Genomic DNA, 23,746 nt, shown 5'->3' on the forward strand with positions numbered 1-23,746 from the left:
TGGATGCCACCTGGATATCCAAGAGATATTTCTAATCAACACTATTTAGGGCCAGTAATGGGGCCAGTGTAGATCAGCATAGAGTTAAAGGCAACATGAAGTGGCTAGATCAAATGTCTATCTTTCGGCTGAAGAAAATGTAACCCATGAGCCACATACACCTCACACCCATATCATCTTCAGAAGCTCACTCACTCTCATTTGCTACAGGTACATTGCAGCCACTTTCAAAAGCTTCATAAAATCAGTATCATATGAAACCTCTTTTGGCCTTCTATTTCTTGCAGACCAATAGAATTTATGACTGGGAGAGGAGAATTCTCACAGTTGCGATTTTTCCTGCCATTGTGATATCACTGACTTAATGGAACAATGAAGGTGAAGAAGTGGATGATGACAGAACTGAATTTCACATATTCATTTGAACAATACTGGTTGTATATTGATTGTGGGATTCTAATTTTCTCTGGAGTTTTTAATTACATTAACACCAAAAAATCCAGGTTACAGACAAATTCTTGAAGGCAACACCCCCATGAAATATATGCATACTGCTATAGATCATAAACATTTCATAAGAAATAACAGGCTACTGGGTACAAGAAGAGTTTGCTTTGGTCTTTTGATTTCTTTTTTTTTAATGAAACAGTCATAGACGTGTACAGAAATCTGAGGTCAGACCTTTAACTCGAAATAAGTAAAAAGCCTCTGTAAAACATTTTCTTTATGCAAGTTTTGCAACACTTAGAGTTTCAACTTTTGTCATGTATTTCAGGGTTTCCTCCCAAAGTGAACAATATTTCAAAAAAGTTCTAAACAGATTCCCCTTGAAATTAATTATGCGAAATCTTTTAGCATAGCAGGGATGGGAAAAATTGTCAAAATATTTGAAAAATGGTCATAAATGCCTTTGTCAAGTATTGAAAAACATTGAGGAAAAGAATCCTGGACAGACACGAATCTTCACAGTTTAGAACTTATGTAATTTTCTCTGCAGAAAATGTTGTTTCTTGAGTAGAAAATTTTGTAGATGGAAACATATTCTGTGCAAGATGTTCATGCCATTGTTTTATGCAGGGAGGGGAAGGCATTTTCTATCCAATCAGCAGCATTTCCTGCAAATAAAGTAATATTACACCAAAGAAATAATATTTCTTAAACATTTCCTGTACCAAAAATGCTGTTTTTCAGAAACCATGTGAAAAATGTGCATAAAATATGGCTAAGCTGTAAATAGTCTTCAAAAACAGTAGACATTTTCACAGCAATGAGGAAATTTCTAAAATCTTTCATAGTTTGCTTTCAGTGGAAAATTAGCAAATTATACATATCTATAACTAGTGTTAGAACAGGCTCCATATTTAAGTGTATACAGCTGAGATTGCATGGCAGCCTTTCTAGCTGCTGAAGACATCTACATTGAGGGACTGGGAGCTTGCTGAATGTCATGATGTGAGAGGAAGGGGTGGATTTCCAAAAAATCAAGTGGAGGTTCATTTGTCAATAGCAGTGCATATGAAAGATGTCACTCCATCCATCAGTGTGCTGCAATCTTCTGTGTATTATTTTCAATAGGTAGCCATGAACAAGAATGGTAGAGAAATCAACTTGCATTATTCAAATGGCACAAACTTAAATCTGGATTGAAACTTTATTTTTCCAGAGTGGAACTTATCTTCTGAAGTGTTTTCGACTTCATAATCAGAGAATTAGGTATGATTATGCCATGATTATCTTTATGAATCCCTTTTTTTAAATGTTAGTTTTAATATTTGTTCAGATGATAGTGCAATCATATTATAATCTGCTTCATAGTAGATCCACTGAGTTTTAAAGGGGTTACTATTTGACAAATGTGTACAGGATTGCAAAATTAAGTATTGGCTAATTTTGCATCAGGTAGAGTCCATGTGTTTTCTTTTTTCTGTGTTCATCTATTCATAGCATAATCCTTTACATGTTTACTTAGATCAGGTCTGAGTAGAACTGTGCAAACCTTGATGTTATTAAATGACATCTCCCAGCATTCTTCATCCAGGGCTATACACACATGGCCTGCCAGGATTTGCTGTTCAACAATATCCAGAAGACCCCAAATTCCTACCCCTGCTTTTGATGAAAACATTGTTGTTTTTAGTGGCACAGGATAGCTGTCTCACTCATTCATTGGGATCACTTTTGCCCCATGTGCATTAATGTAAGTGAGGAGAATTCTGGCCCTCCGTTCAACCACATCAATCAGTTTTTCAATGCCTTGACGACCACCTTGGCTATCCCAAAATATTTTGTCAAGGAACAAAGACTGAAGAAGCTTTTCTCGCAAATGTTGGCTTCTCAGCACAGATATTGCTGATTCGGGGAACCTGAAAGTCAACAAACAAACAAACAAAAATTGATGTAATTTTGCTTAAATGTTATTAGAAATTATAGTTGAACAACCCCCTATTTTTCTCAATATCACTGTTCCATTGTGTGTATAAAATAATATCTGCTGGTTATTTCCAGGATCTGTTTTCCACTGACAGAATGACGCTCATGGATGATGCCTCCTCCCAATCCCACAGCCTAGTGAGCCACCCCAACTCCACCCCACTGTATATCATATTTTCCCCCAAATAGGACTGGGTTTTATGTTAAGTTTTGCTCCAAAAGACATATTGGGGCTTACTTTCAGGGGATGTCTTATTTTTTCATGTACAACAATATACATTCATTCATGTAAAACAATCTGCATTTATTCAAATACAGTGATGTTATCTTCTTCTGGAACATCATCATAATATTATGTCAATACTATTAATTAATTAATTAATTAATTATATGTAGTTATATATTCATATTGTTATTTTATACTTCAAGACATCTGTCATTTATTGCAACAAGTACACTACCGGTAAATTCATCTGCCTGACTGATGCCCTAAACTAGGGCTTATTTGGGGGTTAAGGCTTCTATTACAATATTCCTGAAAAATCATGCTAGGGCAGTGGTTCTCAACCTCTGGGTCCTCAGGTGTTTTGGCCCAGAACTCCCAGTAATCCCAGCCTTATTTTTGGGGAAACTGAGTAGTATTTTCAAGAGCTATCTCCTCTTGAAAATGCTATACAGTGGAGAAGGAGAAGGTTTGCTCCCACTGTCTAACTCAGTGGTTCTCAACCCGTGGGTCCCCAGATGTTTTGGCCTTCAACTCCCAGAAATCCTAAGAGCTGGTAAACTAGCTGAGATTTCTGGGAGTTGTAGGCCAAAACATCTGGGGACTCACAGGAGGAGAACCACTGGTCTAACTGCATGCATTTGAATATAGATCCAGCTCAATCAGTGGAAGGGCATTTCCCCAAGAATATGCAAAGTAGATGAAAACAAGAAGCAGAACTAACAGGAGCTATGAAAATTTCCAAAGGCAAGAACTTTAACAGAGAATTGCAATGGACCACCTTTTAGCAAAAAAACAACTGATACCTCCCACTGTGGAATAATATAGAAAGACACTATAGATCTGAAATAAATGGTGAAGGAAAAAGGAGTCCCTTCATTTTCTGGTATAATATGGAACTTACTCATTTATGCCTTGTAATAATTTGAAATCCAGATTGTCTTCACTTCTGTCAAAGAAGCCTTTATTGTCTATAAAAACCAAATGCCTTGGATCATCCTTCCTCTGGATAATATGTGTCAAAGCAATGTTATCCTGATCATCACAAATTCCACTCAGTCCTTTCTCTACACAGGAATCCTCTTTACGTGGTTTAAACCCACAGCAGTTCTTATCCAAGCGGTGATATATCTGGAAATGAATATACATCATTCAGTGGACTGAAACACACAGTCATGTGAAAACAGCTATCCCATAAGATTATATGAGTCACTGCAAAGCATGTGAAGATGAAGTGTCTCTAGTATATATCATTCCTATAAGCTAAAATGTTTTATTATTTTAATTAAAGGAGAAGAAATGTGGTATGGTAATCAAGAAAATGACTTCTATGCCAAGTTTAGATTATAACTCCAAGAATCCAGGGTGGGAGAAAGAACTCTGTTCTGTTTGAAGCAAGTGTGAATGTAAATAAAGAACACCACTCAGAAACAGGGGATTCCAGACAGCAAACAATCAAGTGCCAGTTAACTCCTCCCAAATAAATGATGCCCCCTGGCAGCAACAGCCAGGTTTGCCTTTGCAAGGCTACTCAATGCTAATCAAGCTGGTTAATTGCCACATTCACACTTGCTTAAAACAGACAAGAGTTTTTTCTTCCACCCTGGACATTCCACAGATATATATACACACCCCATTTGCCTCATTTCCAACAGACCTCTGAACAAACCTCTGAGCATGCCTGCCATATATACTGGAGCATTGCCAAACAGCCCCAAAAAAACTCACAGTAACCCAATTAATTTCAATCTCTTTGGTTTTTGTTAAGATCTTCAAGGCAAACTGATAAAGAAAAGAGGAAGGTGTATATATGATATTATGGACCTCTTTACACGGCCCACAGGGGCCATGCCATTGCACCAGCAGCACTGGCGAAAGGAAAGGCACGTGGGGTGCCTTTTGGTGCCCCCTCCCCCGTACATCCTTCCTCCTTCCCCCTTCACTTGGTGCCCTGTCCCTGTCCCCCTAAGATAGCAAAAAGGGTGGTAATGCAAGGCAACATGCCCTGCTGCTCTTTCCCCCACCATATGGGGAAAAGGGGAGGAAAGTGTGAGTAGCTCCATCAGAGCTATCCAAAACATACTTTCCTCCTCCTTATGGAAGAGGAAGCACATTTTGATGCTTCCTTTCCATTTTGGGAGGAATGTGCGTGGGGCCTGGCGTGCATCATTTGTAGGCGCTCAGCAGGCCCTGTATAAACCGTGGAAAAAGCAAAAATTTGGCCCTATGTGAAGAAGTCGATTATAAGGGGGAGGGGGAGATGATGTGGGTGAAAACTGGAGCTTTTTAATGGTCATAGGGTTATCCTTTTCTCCCAGGCTCAAGACATGGACAAGAAGAGATGGGACCAAAATTACAATATGCATTTCTATGTGTTTAATTCTGTAATACAGTTCAATTATCATATCTGTGGGGGATACATTCCCAGGATTCTGTGGGTAATAGCAAGCCCTATTATTTTTAATGAGATGAATGACAGAGAGTGTAGTTTGTACAGGATGCATATTATTATTATTATTATTTTATTATGACACAGCAAACAAGATAGATATGCTGGATTTCATATCACAAAATCACAAGTCGAACACTTCCCAAGTGTCTAGGACTGTGTGATGTATTTTCGGATGATGCGTGCAGATCCCAGAAGGGTGGCCTTTTGCAGTTGGCAGATCGTAATTTTGTCAAGGTCTATTGTTTCCAAATGCCGGCTGAGATCTTTTAGCACGGCACCCAGTGTGCTCATCACCACCAGGACCAGCTCATCACCAACAGGACCCTGTACTGGTTTCTGTCAAAGTCTTTGAAGTTCAGTCTTGAGGTCCTGATAGCGGCTGAGTTTTTCCTGTTCCTGTTGTTGTTGTTGTTGTTGTTGTTGTTGTTGTTGTTGTTGTTATTATTATTATTATTTAGTGTCAAAATAAAAAGCAATGCTTTTGCATTGGAAAGATCAGCTGTTTACAAGAAACATTGCTCAGGGGACACACAAATGTATTTACTCAATTTTCAAGGAGGATCTTTCTGTGTCCCCTAGGGTGTATAATGAAAACCATGGATAAATGAAAACACATATATCTGTTCTACATGTATGGAAGTCATATTGTGCAGGCTTTCAATTTAAACTAAATTTGCAGTTCTCATGATTGAGATATTTATTTATACATGTTAAGCATCTCATATCTGGAAATCCAACATACTTCAGTGTTGAAAAATGTCCACATGGGTGGCTGAGATAGTGACACCTTTGGTTTCTGATGGATTAAGCTATACAAACTTTGTTTCCACAAATTATTACAAGTATTATGTATAATATTATCTTCATGCTATGTGTCTAAAGTGCATATGAAACATAAATGAATTTTGTGTTTGGACATGGGTTCCATCTCCAAAATGCATATACAAATATTTTATAATCTGAAAAAAAATCTGAAATACAAAATATTTCTGGTCTCAAGCATTTTGAATAAGGGATATACTAACATTAGTGTCTTTGGGAGGTGGTGCAAGACAAAACAAAACACTTTTTGGATTTGATGATCAAGCAAGTACTGTCAACTATCTGTGGGGTAACAAACATCCACACAAAGTAGTAAGCTTGGGAGGCAGTCCATTATTAAAATATGGGTTACTAAAATTAATCTTGCATGCCACCGTAACTCTAACCCTAACCCTAACCCTAACCCTGACGACAAACTAGAAATCCATCATTCTATAGCATTGAGCCATAGCAGTTAAACTGGTGTTCAATCGCTATATTTCTGTAGTGTGGATACAGCTGAAATCTCTTTAGAAATTTGGACATCCCTTTGCTTACCTGTAAAAGAAAATCCAAGAGTGCCATTTTAGACCACTCAAAATGATGGATGCCAGTACATCCCCATTCTGCTTTGGGCACTTTGCCATTTTGCCAACACTGGTGCTTCAGCAGTTTCTTGTAAGTTCCCCAGTTCAGCTGCACCGAAGAATGGGTCTCACTGTCTGTCTGAGCCAAAGAAGGATCCCAAAGAATAATAGGGCTTGGCTGATCACCTCATGTGAACAAAGAGGAAGAAGACCAAATAGAACCATGAGCATTGTTAGGCAGAGCATTTAAGATTTACAATCTTTGGTCTTTCTCCAGACATTATCTAAAACCACAACACATGCTTATAAAAAGGCACTTTAAAGATGCAGCAGGAAAAATCTGAAACCAAAAATGGCTTTACTTCCTCTTGGTGATTGTGGTCACACTCCACATCTGAAAGAAGCTACCACATTTAAGTAACAACCTTGGACATTGTAATTTACTTCAATGTCTAAAAGTAGCAGCTACAAAGCAAACTGCTTAAAAGGAGCACCAGCGCATAAGAAGATTTATTAAACAGATTAAAAGTGGTTTGGCAGATCAGACCCTGGTATAAATCTCTGTAGCTCATTCAGTTTCAGCATACCAATATTCATTTATGAAAGTGTCATCATTTAGTGATATATGTCTGATGGTACAATGGATTCTGGCATTCAGAAAGCAGATTTATATTCTCATATTTATTGTAATTGTTTTTAAGAATGTATGTGAACATACCATGTTGGCCATACAGCAAAATTAAAAATTTGTACAAAATCCACAAAAGAGTGAAACCTTTGTTGGCCAAACAGAATGCACAAAACACAGGCTGGAAACTTATGCCATGAGATTGTTCATTAGCCAAAATACGTTTCAAAACCAATACAGGATAAGAAAAGTTAAAGTACTGGAGTCACAGGCCCACATTTTGTATCAGATGCTATTTCTGTTGCAGTTCAGTTACATCCTCTTCACCCTGTACTTTCGAGCTGGGCCATTGAACCGCAATAGGGAAAGTGCACAGGGCGGCTCGTGGCACCCCACATGCCCTCCCTCCTCTCCTCATCCTATGGTGGAGATGGGGCAGGGTGCATTGGCACCCTGTCCCTGTCCCCATCAGATAGCAGAAAGGACGGCGACGTGTGGCAACATATGTTGCCCTGCCATCCTTTCTGCCTTCACACGGCAAAAAGGGGAGGAAAGTGTGGGTAGCTCTGTAAGCACTTTCCAGTGCTTCCCCTCTACTTTGGGAGGAATGTGAGTGGGTCCTGCCATGTGTTGTGTGATGGCATAGGGCAGGCCTGTCCAAGCTGCACATAAAAGTAGCAAAATGGGGCAAAAATGTCTCATGTGAAGAGGTCCTTAGGTTGAAGGGATCTCAATGCAGGTAGAGGACATCATTATCTTGGCCTTGTGTAAACTAAGACAAAGGACAAGAAAATGCAACCTCCATTAAAAGCACTAAAGTAACTCCTCTTGGGATCCGAGGTATCTCTGTCTTTTGTAAAGCCCAGGTCTGTTTCTTAGGCAGATACTGAATTTGGCCACAACCTGGGAATCCTAAACAAGAGGAAACTAAAAATTGGAACATGACCCTTTGAGGTTTCAACCTCCAACAAACAAAAAAGTTGTTTTGTAATACAATGGGCTGAGGTTTACCTATATAGCACATTAAGATTTTCCCAGATATAACAGTAAAGGGACAACTTGAGAAATTCAATGTTCTCTACCCAAGAATGAGGCCTTTGCAAGTATGAATTTTTTTATTTCACTTTTATTTTGGAAGATATGAGATATAACTTCTCCAAGACAAAGGAGAAATGACAGCAGCAGACACCTTTGCTATCTTGTTTTCATATCTATATTGAATCTTTCTAATACTTTGTTTTATACCTAGACAAAGGTGGATTCCTGAAAGATCTAATTTAGTGATAAAATCCCCCACCATTATTCTATACCCATACAAGCAAAACTTTGTTTAACCAACACACACACACACACAATTGGCCTCTTGTCCTGTCAAAGACACAAAGTAGATCTCCCCTCTTTTCTTTAAAGCAAAGGTATGTGACTTATTTATTCCTGTTCTCAAGGCATGTATCTCTTCTTGTTAGCCAAAAATCAGTTTTTCCTATGATGATCTCTCTGTTTTCTTCCCCCATCATGACTTCCTCTCATAGGAACAGAAAGGTGGCGAACAAAGAAAGAACACCTATTTTGACTAGACTAGACATGAAAACATATAACTTGGAAAGAACAAAATGAAGATAATGGGAAGCACAGACAGGAAACATGTGTGATTTATAGGAAATAAAGCATAGCAAAAATCAGTCACTCCTAAGAATGCTATCTTCAACTTTTTCCAACAAAGAGACTGCATCTGAAATAGATGAAACATGTCCAAGCAAACATGAGAGAAGGCAAGCTTTTAAATATTTAGCATAACTTTGCAATTCAAATAACAGCCTATGCTTTCACAAGGGGTAGGAATGCAGTGAAAAATAGGGGGAAAACATGAATTAAAAATACTGAGGGCGGGGGTTAACCTGAGAAAACATCTCTCTTAAGAATCTTTAGGTTCACCTGTACAAAAGTTGATCATAGAGTTGTACTAGAGATTTCTACAAAGGACACTAATTAAATATGCAAAAAAATCAAATCCACAAAAATTAAACTCTCACATGAGAAGAGTCAATTGTAGAATGAATCTAAAAACGTTCTGTTATAACTTTTTGCTCTAAAGATCTCTGATAAATATGTTTTATAAGAGTTAACTGGCATCTACATTATAGTGTAACACAATCTCCAAATTGGCCAAGCTACTTGGTACTCTAAAAGCAAAAGGGAGACAGCTCAGTTGCCTGCTATTTTGAAATGTCCTAGATGAATGGTTCTCAACCTTCCTTATGCTGCGACCCTTTAATACAGTTCCTCATGTTGTGGTGGCCCCCAACCACAACATTATTTTCATTGCTACTTCATAACTTCATACCTTAGGATTGTCTATGTTTGTGTGATGATGTTGTTCTTCAGACGATAGGCCGTCCCTGAGTTACAAACTATTCCTAATTAAGAATGGGGCTGAGACAACAGGGAGGGAGAGGACTCTATTCTTTTTACTCCATAAAAAGTTATCAAAGGGGAAAGTGTCTTCACTGAAGCTATATCTCCAATCCTTGTTTCCAATTTTTTCAAAATCCAATTATCACAGGGACAGAAAGTGAGGTGAAATATTTTGAACAGGGGCGCAGACAGCAGAACAAATACAACGGGGGTGTTAACCCTTCCCTATACTATTCAAAGCTTGAGTGTGTGTGTGTGTGTGCGTGTGCGGCTGGAGTTAATAATAATAATAATAAACTTTATTTATACCCCGCCACCATCTCCCCAATGGGGACTCGGGGCGGCTTACATGGGGCCATGCCCAGAACAATACAATATCACAGAATATAAATAGAACAACCAATCATAACACATTAAACAATACAATAAAAGATAATATACACTGCATTAAGCAAAATCAAGAGAACAATAAAACCATGGGCGGGCCACATGAACACTAGGTTAAAAACTCGAGGTGAGAAAGGGAATAGGAATAAATCACAGAAAACAGGGTCATAAAGTAGTGATGCAATCTGGAGGACAGATATTGGAGGAGAGTAACAAAAGGGATGTATGCAGTAATTACTCTCTAAAAGTTACACTTAAGAAATGTACCTATTCTGGCTTACATGCAAATTCAACTTAACCTATCTTGTTTGTAACTTGGGGACTGCCTGTATATGCTTAAGAGGAGGGATGAATCTGCAAAGACTTGAACAGGGATGTGGATGAGAAGGTCTCTTCTTTAGAGGGAGGCTGCTCTGATGTGACTTCAAATCAAACCTGGCCTTTGGAAATCTTAGGCCAAGACCAGCAGGGTTTTGATTGTGTTGTCACTATTGCCTTCCTTTGAGGCTGGGAAAGAAAGAAAGAAAGAAAGAAGAAGAAGAAGAAAAGGAAGGAAGGAAGGAAGGAAGGAAGGAAGGAAGGAAGGAAGGAAGGAAGGAAGGAAGGGGAGGAGGGAGGAGGAGAGAAAGAGAAACTGAGGGATGGGTAGAAAAAAGGGGAAAGGAGAAAGAGAGGGGGAAAAGGAGGGTGACAGAATGAGAAAACGGATAGAAAGAAAGGGAGGTGAGAAAGGGAGAAAGGAGGAAAGAGAAGAGTAAGAGAATTATCAATAGAAACGGGAGGGATAGAGAGAAGAAGAGATGAGAAGGGAGGAGAGAAGGGATAGAAAGAAGGGAAGAGAAAGAAGGGGGAAGGAAGATGGAAAGAAAGGGATAGAAAAGAGAAGGAGAAAGGAAGAGAAAGAGGGAGGCAAGAGAAAGAAAAAGGGAAAGAGAGAGAAGGAAAGGGGGAGAAAGAGAGAGGGAGAGCACAAGGGCCCACCTTCTCCCATCACACTCACGCATGCCTCTGCCTCCAAGTGCCTCCCTGTGACTCCTCTCCGCTCCACACCACCAGAGGAGGAGGAGGAGGAGGAGGAGGAGGAAAGACAGGAGAAGCCAAAGCGCGACCCCCTGTAAAACGGCCATCCGACCCCACAGCGGTCGCGACCCACAGGTTGAGAACCTCTGCCCTAGCTTAAGGAAGAAGATAAAGACATTATTATTGTTTTAGGACTGCCTGTTCCACATAGAATACAGAAATTCTATCACCACCATCTGATATCCTGTCTGTTCAACACTTGATTTCTATCAGCTACAGTTAATGATATTTCTCCTTAGGACCTTGTCCTATAAGATACTAATCAAGAGCATCTTTTCATATTGCTGGTTTCAGAAACACTTTGGGGATTGTTGCAATAAAAATAAAAAAAATTACAAAGTTTTGTGGGGGGAGTGGGGATGATAATGCAGAGTTAGCATTAAACACCTTGCAGGCTGTAGCTTGATGATAAACACAACATTTATAACATACCCGCTATTTTTGCTTATGATGATTCCTGTCACCATAGCAACACTGTGCCTTGCCTGCACTAATGCACCCACCAGATTTGCTAATATTAGAATTGCAAGTTGGTATATTTTGCTATACAGCTAGAGCTTGTTTGGAACAAATTATTTTAGAGGACTCCTGTCTGGTTTTTACAAGCAATTTCATTCTGTTCCCAAAATCATGTTGTCTGCAGCTTCTTTTGCCTGGTTCTTCAAATCACAGTTTATGAAACACAGACCAGAAAATCTCTAAAGGATTCAGAACTAAAGCTGTGCTCAGAGGGCGCATGCATACACATGTCAACAATGGCAATGCATCAGTCAGATTTTAGGAGCAGCATAAACAAACTAAAATGGCATAATGAACCAAAAGGCAATTGCCCAATTCCCACAAAATTGTTATCTCAGGCATATGAACTGTAAGTCCGTAACAACTGCCATAGTTATTCAAACCAAAGGTTCTAGTCCACATTTTGCAAACACCATTTGCTGACCAGGTGATCAGCCAACATGTGTTATGATAGTACAGTACAACCCTCATATACATGGGGGATACATTCCTGGACATATTGTGGGGATGTGAAACTGAAGATAATAGCGCAATCAACTGAAAGGAACAACTTCTGATGGAAGTTCATAGTAGAGTTGCACTAGAGGATCATGAAAATGCCAAGAGAAAATAGCTCGCTAGCATTTCTGGTCTTCAAGGCACTGTATGGTCAACTTCCATTGGAAGCATATGGTAGAATTGCACTAAAGGACCTAGAAAATGCATAGAGAGACTATATTTGTTTGGGCATGGCTAAGTGAAACCATGGGTAATGGTCCCATGGATACAGGGATCATACTGTATACAGTAAGTACAGTTTTTTCTTATCTGTGCATAACCATTCAAGAGTACAACAACTCTTTCTGCCTTTGTGAACAAAAAACATAGAAAGGTCCAACCATTGATCCATTTATATTGGTATTGTCAGTTTTGACTGCAGTGATCTTTTAGGGTCTCGGTTTGGTTGTTTTCCTAGCACTTCCTGAAGATCCGTTGGAGCATTCTACATGGTGCATTCTATTCAAATACTAAAGAAACCTGGCTCTGCTTAGCTTTCAAAATGAGATGAGATTCCATGTATTCAAAGAGATACAGTAGAGAACCTGGTGTTTAGAAAGGGTCATTGAAGTACAGTAGAGTCTCACTTATCCAACGTTCTGGATTATCCAACGCATTTTTGTAGTCAATGCTTTCAATGCATTGTGATATTTTGGTGCTAAATTTGTAAATACAGTAATTACTACATAGCATTAATGTGTAATGAACTACTTTTTCTGTAAATTTGTTGTATAACATGATGTTTTGATGCTTAATTTGTAAAATCATAACCTATTTTGGTGTTTAATAGGCTTTTTCTTAATCCCTCCTTATTATCTAACATATCTGCTTATCCAACATTCTGCCGGCCCATTTATGTTGGATAAGTGAGACTCTACTTTATTATTATTATTATTATTATTATTATTATTATTATTATTAACATCATTATATATGTGTGTGTGTGCATGTGTGTGTGTGTGTGTATACACACATATACATATATACCTACTTTATCTCTCCCCAAGGGGACTCAATCAGCTTAACGTAAAGCATCAGAATAACCATTAAAAATATACAACTATACGAACATTAAAACAGGATTAAATATCAACATTATTTTTAAAATTCCCAGTTAAAAACCATTAAAATAAATTCAAAGTTAAAAGCCACAGCATGCCCTGAATTGATCTTAAAAACCTTCAGCTTTAAAAGCCTGCTGGAATAAAAAGGTTTTAGCCTGCTACCAGAAGGCAGCAGGGAAGAAGCCATTCTGACTTCCCTAGGCAGCGAGTTCCAGAGTCAAGGGGCAGCCACTGAGAAGACTCTCATTCTCGTTCCCACCAGCCAAGCTTGAGATGGAAGTGGCACACAAGTTTTAATTTTGCAAAGGCCCTCCTAGCCACCACCAATACCTGGGCCTCCAGGTTTAATATTGAGTCCAGCAGGACACCCAAACTGTGAACCTGTGTCTTCAGGGGGAGTGTAACCCCATCCAGCACAGGTTGAATCTCTATACCCTGGTCTGCCTTCTGACTGAGTATCTCTGTCTTGTCTGGATTAAGTTTCAATCCAGATTAAGTTTCAGTTTGTTTGCCCTCATCCAGTCCATTACTGATGGCAGACACCAGTTTAGTGTTAGGACAGGTTCCTTGGCTTTAGGTGGAAAGGAGTAGTAGAGCTGGGTGTCATCCACATATAGGTAGCACCATACACCATAGACCAGTGATTCTCAACCTGTGGGTCCCCAGGTGTTTGGCCTACAACTCCCAGAAATCCCAGCTAGTTTACCAGCTGTTACGATTTCTGGGAGTTGAAGTCCAAAACATCTGAGGACCCACAGGCTGGGAACCACTGCAGTAAACAATCTCCCCCCAGTAAGTTACTTGCAATGTCTTGTTGCATATATCAGTACAAAGTGCCAGTAGGCACATCTAAATTGATCATACTGGGCACCTCAGTAGCACTGTAGTGGCAGGAGGGAGTCCAGATTATGCACTGGGGTTGAACTCAATTTGGCTCCACTGGGCAGTCACTCTTACCTTCATTGTCCTTTTGTTATTGTAGTATTGTTATTGTTATTGCAGTAGCTCCAAAGCTCCAAAGAGCTTCTGGTGATTATTCATTGCCTTTGCTGACACTTGCAGAAGCATGAGAAAGATGGGAAAAGGAGTGACAATCAATGGAGTTAAGGGCCATCTCCAGGCTGCAGAGCCCAGGGAAAGCAGGATTGCCGTGTGAACAGCAGCAGTCAGTTCCAAAATGTTCATGCTGTCCCAAAGTCAAAGGAAGTTCCAGAGATTCAGGGAAGATCCGGGACATTCCCTGACTTTGCGAGAGTGGAGCAAGACCATAATAAGCAGCCTTGCTCAGCGTTGGGAATGAATCAGCTATGCTCATCATGTGGGGACCACAGAGTTCATTCAACCCTGCTTTGAGGCAAAATGCTGGTGTAGACAGGCCTTGTGTTGAAAGGGGGGCACAAATCAAGGACTCACATACTTCCTTTATTTTTGAACGAAGTTTTAACCCAACTTGCAGGATCTCCACCTTTACAAGTCATCTCAGGACACAGTCATTAATAATAACACAGAGACATTCCAGAAGGACCTGATGAAGTAGGCTGTGATTCACACATACTTGTGGATCATAGCCACAAGAACCTTTGTCATTATTTCTGTAAAAGACTTAACATGGCCATCTTCTGCACATTCCAGACTGAGAATGATAGTAAAACAAGCAAAGCACTGTATGAGAACTGGAAAAACATTTATATTAAGAGAAATAATTCATTTTTCTTTTTTCCACAGAACTGAACACCACTTGAAAGGCAAACATAAGTCACTGGGGTGTTTAACTCATATTCGCAAGCAAGACAGGGGAATTAGACATTCCTGCAAAGCTAAGCAAGCAAGCAATAGAAACTGGAAACTAGTAAGTGAATAAAATGAGAATTTTGTAAATCAAGCCTACACAATGCAAAAGTCATTGGGTAGAATACAGACTACTAGTAAAGTAAGTAAGTAAAACTTTATTTATGTACCGCTCTATCTCCCCAAGAGGACTCAGGGTGGTTTCCAATCATAAAACAACAACGTGCACTACATACCAGCATAATAAAATGCTACTCCCCACTGTCAAGGTTTATCAAGTTGCTGTAGATCACAATTAGTACTTTGAATGGTATTTTTGGTGAGTACAGCACCTCAGATCCCTCAAACAAAATGGCCAGGAATATTAGGTGTTAAAATCCAAATATAGCAACTTTTCCTGCCTTTGATCACAGCATATTACTGATGGGCCATGTCTCACTCACTGTCACCCATTCTTCATTTCATTTATCTGTAAGAAGCCATTATTTTTTTGTTTCCACATGAATACCAATATTAAGACATGTGAGAAGATATACATAACAGCAGATGTAAGCTGTAGATAGCACTGCTTCCATAAGTAAACAAAAGCTCTCCAATAGTTTTTCCCTGCCACGATATTCTTTAAACCTCTGATCATACACTAAGATATGAGATCAAGCTGTGAACAAAATTGCTGAATCTGCAGCAACAGGATAAATGGCTCAGAAAGAAGGAGTTTTCTAATTGCCCTTTAGCCATGGTGATGTAATTAGTTTTATGTATGAGAAAAAGAATGTGATAAATGTGTTGCCTGTTTCTTATCTGCTGTTGCTTGTGGTCTCTTTCTTTAAAAGCAGCAGTTTTGATTGTGCTTATCAGCATGTGGAGATCATTAGAGTAACATGGTCAGTGGGATAACTGGAGATTTTCCTTCTGTCTGTGCCAAGTTCCCAGCCTCTGTTAGTATAAGGCCAATTACATAGTGAGCAAATACAATGAGACTCAAAGTCAGATGCTCTTTCATACTAAGTACATTTGAGATGAAGGCAACCCCCAAATTTGAGCACATGCTTTCGCTAGTGTTGTACAATGATGAAGCTGCAAACATGTAGCTCTTTGAAGAATAACAAGAGTTCCTCAAGAGCTGTGGAGGACTTGATTGGGGATGGGCAATGTGTTTTAAGAGAGCTGAAGATGATATGGACCACACTAATCCCTCAATAATTTCTCTTCACTGATGGGGGACCAGGGTGGGGGGAGTCATGCTTCAAAAACCTGTAGTTAAGATAATGGAAGTTAAACAGCTGTGTTTTCTGAATAATGCAAAGATTGAATATAAAATGGCTATTTTATCACTATAATCTGATGACAAGCAGGAAGTCATCTATATACCCCTCTTAATTTGTTTATTAAGTGGTGTAGTTGTCACTAGTGGTTGATATGTATCTCTTTTATTTTATTATTTTAGTTACATGTAATTTACCTTAAGTATAGTTTTGTAATATCTAAAGTATTTTTTTAAAAAACTAGAAAACACATTTCAACAAGCATTATTATAGAGCAAAACAAACTAGTTGCACACCCAAGACCCAATCATACCACTATCTCTACACTCTGAAAACTGTAAATAGCTTAGGACCTCATCACAAAGGCTATTTGCTATATTTGCTATACATAGTGGTGAATCCATGTTCTCCTGGTGGGGGAGGTGGGAGGGGGCATGGAGAAGCCGTTGCTCTATGCCCTGCATCACGCAACTTGCCTTAGACCCCATGACATGGGGAGAAACATTGCGACCCAGCTTCCCTCCATTACTGGGAATGCAACACGGGAAGGCTTTTAAGCAGAGGCTGGATGGCCATCTGTCGGGGGTGCTTTGAATGCGATTTCCTGCTTCTTAGCAGGGGGTTGGACTGGATGGCCCATGTGGTCTCTTCCAACTCTACTATTCTATGATTCTATGTTGCTGCCGCTGCTTGCTCTTCCTTTTCTGGACAAAGCTCATCCGGAAGTACTTGTGAGTTATGTAATGAGCTCCATCCTGAAAGGGGAGATCAAGCGGCATAGGATTAGCTAAGTAGCCCGTCTGATGAGGTTGTTAGATCCAGCTTATAGATCTTGAATGTGGGAAGGCATTACAAACATTTATGCTGGCTCTGTGACTTTCATCTATTCCCCCTCTCACAGCCCCCTGCAAACACACACACTTGACATGGTGCACCCTATACCAGTGCAACTCAAAGTGGTCTGTGGACTGATGCCTGTCCATGGAGAGTTTTGAAGAAAGAAAAAGTCTATTGTACTCAGTCCCTGGCAAGGAAGCTGGGAAGTATTGGTTTATGCTGTTCCAAAGGGACTCCAGCCCCTTTAGAATGGTTTCCTAGGGACACAGAAAGATGTAGTTAGGAGAAAATTTCAGGAAAGACTCAAGTCCTCCCTATTTCTTTGGATCCTACATGTTGTCTGACCTCCAGCTCCTTCCTCTGAATAGCTGCATGACTCAGATCTTCTCTGAAAAACATTTTTATCCACCATGAGAGTTGTTTGCTTCACTGACTGATACAATAACCTTTGTTCAATGAAGCATATATTTTAGGCCATATAATTATAGACTCCTGTGACAGTATCAGGCACATGTGCATTCTAATTTTGATTTCACCCACTTTTATTCCATTGTTGGAAATCAAGTAGTTTCCCACACATTTAGACACAAAACACGTGCATACCCTGGAGTCATTTTCCCCCTCTCTGTTTATTTCAAAATATTTCCCTTACAAAGGAATGGTTTGGCTAAAGTGAGGCAACATATTTAGTTCTCTAATTAGTTTGTTTTAAATCCCTTTATTTTCTGTCTTTAGATATGCTGAAAAGTAGGCTTGTGCACTGATCCGTTTTAGCCAATTCGGCTTTTGGCCAATTCGGCTTCTTCGAATAGCTGTAATGGTAAGGGCCCAGCTGTCACAGTTTCTCATCCATAACAGGACCACATGGCAGCCAATCACAGTACCTCCTCCCCTTTTTGGGAGCACGTGGCGCGCAAAGAGGCTGCTGTCGCATGCTCCTTCTCTCACAGGGTTTCCCTGTGAGCCCTGCCTGTTGCAGCAACTGGAGTAGAAAAATACTATGATATGTCTTACACAAACTGTGTCTATTTAATGGGGTGACTGCCTCTGTTGCTCTCAGTTATGACCTCGTGCTTCAGTCCAATTGCCTTGTTTTGCCACTGCTCAGCTTGATTATTTGGCTTGGCTTGGCTTGGCTTGACCTCTCTCTGGAATCATTTTGATTTTCCTTTATTTTCTTTCTTTTTTTATTTAATGGGATTGGCTGGAAGTTGGAAACATGCAAGTAGGTGGGGTGTGCGTCCGCGTTTGGGGACTTTGGAGAAAGAAAGAGCATCCTTCTTTTTCTCCTTCAGAAAATATTTCTAAAAGATTATTATTATTATTATTATTATTATTAACATAAAAAAATCATTTTCAGAAAATAACTACCTAGCTACCTACCACCTTCCTTTGCAAACTTGTTATCTCTTTAAATATTTATCTGTGTTGTTTATCTCTGCCTTCTGGATTTTCTAGTAAAAATATAATAATAATAATAATAATAATAATAATAATAATAATAATAATGAGAAGGAGAAGGAGAAGGAGAAGGAGAAGAAGAAGAAGAAGAAGAAGAAGAAGAAGAAGAAGAAGAAGTAGTATTGGTTGATTGTTGCCACTTGCCAGTACTACAGAACAACTACAACACTTATTTGGGCTTCAATCATGGAGAAAATGACAGGAAGGACAGCCTGGGAAGCCCGCCATTGCTGCCAAAGGGCTCAATCTAGGCATATTTTTTGGCCAGGGTCTAAAAACGGTCATCTGGCTGTGTGTCCATTTTCAGGAGGCGCACAAAAATGGATATGGGGGACTACTGGTATTTGGCCAGCAGAAATTTATCAAGGTTCAGCTGAAATGCACAAGCCTACTGGAAATACTTTGTTTTAAACAATTTTAAATATATGGATAGTGTAAATTAATTTTAGCCATAACTCTGTGTATGTCTTTTCTTATGTCTTTGCACATGCTTTTATCTGCATTTTATTCTTGTAAGTCACTTTGAGACCCAGTTTCAGGGGAAATATGGAAAATAAATTGGTAAATAGTAAGATATTGTAATTTTGTGCAATAATTAGATAAGTATTCCCATGTAAACACTGCTGTCATCCACATTCTGCACAGTTGGTGGGTGTGATGTGGGGCTGTGGACTAGTACATCTGGAGAGTCCCGCATTGGAAGAAAGCTATCTTAAAATGTCAGACCAGGATTGGATAGAAGTGAATTCAAAACACTTGTAACACCTTCAGATAACTTCAGGTGTTGCCTCTCAGTATAAACCTACTTCAAAGGACTATTATAGGAAGAACATTGGGTACTTATACAACACCCTGAAACATAGTAAACTTGGAATGAACAAAGATATGTAAGCTCACCTAGAACTGTATCCATAGAGTGTTGCAGCTAGGTCTTACACTTGATTTAAAAATCTCCCATGATACACACCAACTCTCCTTTAACATTTAAAAGTATTCACATTTCAAAAGTATTGAATCCAATAGCCAAATGCACAATGTAAAGGCTTGCGCTTGGTATGCCTAATCTTTCAATTTAGATCTGAATGTCTATGTATATACGATATAGAACCCCTCCAGTTTACATTTTTCATCACTTGGCCTCTAGCCATCATCCATCTTTAAGAAACAGAACTATATCTAAACTGCTGCACATCTCCACAGCTTGGTGTATCTACTTCTCCCCTTTTTGGGATGAAGGTCTTCATTCAACCAAGATCACATGCAAGCTCAGGGACAAAAGCAGCAAATTTGCAACTGACCTTACAAATTACATTGTGTTGGCTTTCTAAGCCAGAACTACAGGAGGCTTTTCACACTGGTAGTCTCCTTGTCTTCATAAATTATGATCTGTCAATGGCAATGAATCTTAGGAAAAAAAGTTGTCAATATTCAGCTTTCTGTTTAAACAATGCAAATGTGTCAGAAAACAATGTGAATTTGATTCCGTGATTTAACAGATCTCCTATTGTTTTGAGAAAATGGCAGAAACATGCTAAAATAGAAGCAACATATTGAGATATTGACCCCAAAGTCATATTTCACTAGATAGGGAAGTTCATGGTGTAAATGCTTGTGTAACCATATTATGTACAGAAACCATAAAGGTGTAAAACACATTCACTGACTACGACTGGTGAATTCAAATAAATTAACTATTCTGGATTGATTTGCTTAATGTCTTCTTGCTAAATTATGCAAGACAAACATAGAAGATAGACAGATGGAAAGAGAGCATTTTTCTGTCACACAAATCTTTGAACTTTGGGTGCCTGCATGATAAAATGCAAGTTCCCAACCAAATCCTTAATTTCATATCTACTGAGAGGCAAATTCCATTAAATCTTCCAAGTAAATAGTTATAAAATGACAGCTTTGGTTATTTGCTAATTTAAAAATCATCCCATGTCATCATTGAGGTATGCATTAGTCAACTGTATGTGATCAATGACTAAACCAACACAGACATTCACAGTATTAGAATTTACAAAATTATTAAACCCTAATAAGGCGGATGGGATCATCATAAAATCTCCCATTCATTTCAATGGGGCATATGCCAAGTGCTCCATCTATGTATTGGTGGCTAATATAGAGGATTTGGGATCCAAAACATTGCCAGCATAAGTCACTTCCTATGGTTGTTCCACATTCTGATCTCCTCTATGGCTAAAAAAAAACAACCTGGAAGGAAGGAACCAAAACCAAAACTGGCTATTTTCTCCCTTTCTCATCACCTAGCAACAGTTCTCTACATCTTTGAAACATCACCAATTATAGAGCATGAGAAAATGAAAAAGGCTGAGTTGTCCTTCTTTCTCCCTGACAATTGAAATCTATAATGCCAACTGAAAGCAACTCTTCCTAAGGCTTGGCAAAAGAACCATTAACAACGAGCCTGAGTTAGACATTATGTGTCACCAAACCACCCAGGATCCCTAAACCAAATGACCTCACTTCTAATACCTCTCCAGCAATAAACCCTTCCCTAAAAATAAAGTATGGCTAATGTGTCTTCCGTGTTCTGGTAGACCAAATAATTCTCAGTAGCAAGCAAAGCATTCTCTACTCGTTCAAACTTCTATTGCACTGTTATTATGTGCTGCCAGTTTATGGAGTGCTGATAAACCAGAGAAGCTATTATGTCTGCTTTCTAAACTCTACAAAGAGTAGAGTTTTTGCAGTACTGTAATAAAAAAGTTTCCAGTCTGTTCCGGAAAAAGAAAGGGTTTTTTTGAGAGTTTAAGACCAATGCATGCCAATACTGTATTTTGTAAAAGAAATCATTTTATGGTTGTGTTAAGAGGTAAGAGGAAAACAAAACTTTACATTGCAAAGTATTTTAGTAGTAATTGATTAAAATCCAGTACAGCCGTTTCCAGATTATATCACAGTTTATTACCTATTGGCTATATTTGTGGTCTCTTCCAGTTCTGTAATTTATAGTTTAACACAGCAGCGATATATAAAAATGCATTTTTAAACTACTTTTCATTTCATTTTTGAATTTACAAAATGAAAGGCTCAGTTCTACTAGAGCTAAACTCAAAAAGCAAAACCAACTGAATATTGTTGTTTCACAACCTCAATTCACGTCATTGATTTATCTTGAACTCATGCGGACATTATTATAGAAATGAATGAAGATGGCCTAACTAAAGTATTTGGTCACCTGGCAGTTAAACCCTTGTGCTGGCAGGACTGCTGACTTGCAGGATGGGTTGTTGACTGGAAGGTTGCCAGTTCAAATCAAAGGAGAGCGTGGATGAGATCCCTCTGTCAGCTCCGTCTCCCCATGCGAGGACATGAAAGAAGCTTCCCACAAACATCTGGACGTCCCCTGGGCAACGTCCTTGCAGATGGCCAATTCTCATACCAGAAGCAACTTGTAGTTTCTCAAGTTGCTCCTGATATTGAAAAAAAAAAGCCTGGCAGAACATCTCCTGGACAGAAAACTAAGTCCAAGTCATCTGCACAAAATCTTGATAGGGCATGTTCTTCATCATATTTTCTAGGTATACCGCTAGTATATTCTTGGAGCTGCAGTTCAAAAGCACAACTTTTACAAGTTTTCCCATTTAAGTATCCTATCATATTCCAAATTCTCCTTCTTAGAACTGTGCACAATTTTTATATTAGCTATGGATCATATTAACCTCAAGAAAATAAAGTATTTTCCACTTAAACCCAGAGTAGTGATAAATTTGTGAAAGGACAAACTGAAATGGAAATCTGAAACAGTATTAATCTTAAGAATTCCCTTTTTATCCTGCTTTCAGTCCTAGCTATCCTACAGAGAGGTGTAGGGAAATACTCTAGTTTGTCAGCACTTTGTGAAATAATTACCTTGTATGAATTCTGATTTTCGGCTTACTGTAGGCAAAGTCCGGTTCAGCCCCAGGATTCTGTCCAAATGGAAGGCAAACACTTCACTCATGTCAAAAGGCCTCTTGATGAGCCCGCAGTGTCCCTGGCTGCAAGCACTGCCTTTGGTTGCCCTGTCCACAGCAGTAGTCTTACGAAATATTAGAAGTACTCCATGTTGAAAAGGTGCCTCTTGGACCCTTTCTATTTTTGAATCTGCCAGAAGATGCATATGTGAAATGTCCTCTTTGCTCAGCCAAGGCGGTGGGCTCTCGCTATATATCCTGATATTACTCTCTTGAGCACTGGTTTGAACGTATCCATTTATTACCGTCATTGCAGCTCTCCAGTGTGCCTTATCATTTCTTGGCATCTCTTTCCCTTTGTAGTCTTCCCTGTGTTGTTGTCTGTTTTTTTCTGGAATGGCATTGTTCCTCAAATCACTTGTCTCATGGAATGATTGTTGGAGGAAGGTCTTCTCCTGGCTTGTGCCAGTGTGCGGATTCCTGTTTCCAAAGTGCATAGACACAGCTTGCTTCTTCCTTCGCTTAGGCTTCACTGTGCCTCGGATGTTGGCCGGTTTGCTGCGCTTGGAGCGCAGGGTGATGTACACTACATTGGGCAGTGCTGAAGTGTCATTTACCCCCACGGTGGACCTTTCCAGGTCAGGAAGCAAAAAGGTACCATCCAACGGGATTTCAATGGAAAGGCTCTGGTCAGCAGCTTGCACATTCCGGATGTTTTCTTTCAGAGGTCTCCCTCTGTGCTGTGGTCCAATATGGCCTACTTGGCTGACAAGGAAACCCAAATAGATCACAAAGGCTGTGCCCAATAGCAAATTCCTTCTGGTCCTTGGGCATCGGCCACTGCAGACTCTCTGCAACCGAGGCAGATGCAGAGAAAAAACGAGCCAGTTTATGATTTGGCATGTCTGTTTCAGGAAGCTCATTTCTCCAATGAATCCACATGATGAAAAGAGTTTTAAGACTCCACTAGTTGCTGGCTAGGGTGGTGACGATGCATGTCTTCTAAGTGACCAGATTTCTCCTCCTCCTTTTCCAGCTGTGTGAGTGTGTGTGTGCGTGTGTGCACACTGGAAATGCCCTAGGAATGTGAACGTTCAGACCTAATGAACATGACAGGCGCTCCTGACAAGCTGTTAAAATCTTATCAGCCACCTCTGAGGGTGTGATTTTGTTTCGATGAATGAATGGAGTCGGCTGTGTAAACAAAGTTAACTTAGTCACAGTATGAAAAGTCTGGGAGTCCCTTCTGGGCTGGTGCACTTCTACAGGACAGAGAAATACCATTTAATAGTCATCATCGGCTGCGCAGTTATTTTTAACCCATGCAAATCTCTGTGTTTAAAATC

The 23,746-nt window shown here is 39.5% G+C and overlaps 1 protein-coding gene across 1 annotated transcript; it reads right to left on the reverse strand.

Moving 5' to 3' along the window:
• Positions 1-446: 446 nt before the first annotated feature.
• On the reverse strand, positions 447-23,544 carry gask1b (golgi associated kinase 1B). Its single transcript, XM_003221729.3, has 4 exons — positions 22,357-23,544; positions 6,465-6,679; positions 3,558-3,784; positions 447-2,363 (listed from the first exon to the last, which is right to left on the reverse strand). The coding sequence occupies exons 1-4, from the start codon at positions 23,321-23,323 to the stop codon at positions 2,156-2,158; spliced, it is 1,617 nt and encodes a 538-aa protein (XP_003221777.2). The 5' UTR covers positions 23,324-23,544; the 3' UTR covers positions 447-2,155.
• Between the last annotated feature and the right edge of the window lie 202 nt (positions 23,545-23,746).

This window comes from Anolis carolinensis, chromosome 5, assembly GCF_035594765.1.
Source record: "Anolis carolinensis isolate JA03-04 chromosome 5, rAnoCar3.1.pri, whole genome shotgun sequence".
Classification (NCBI taxonomy): Eukaryota; Metazoa; Chordata; class Lepidosauria; order Squamata; family Dactyloidae; genus Anolis; species Anolis carolinensis.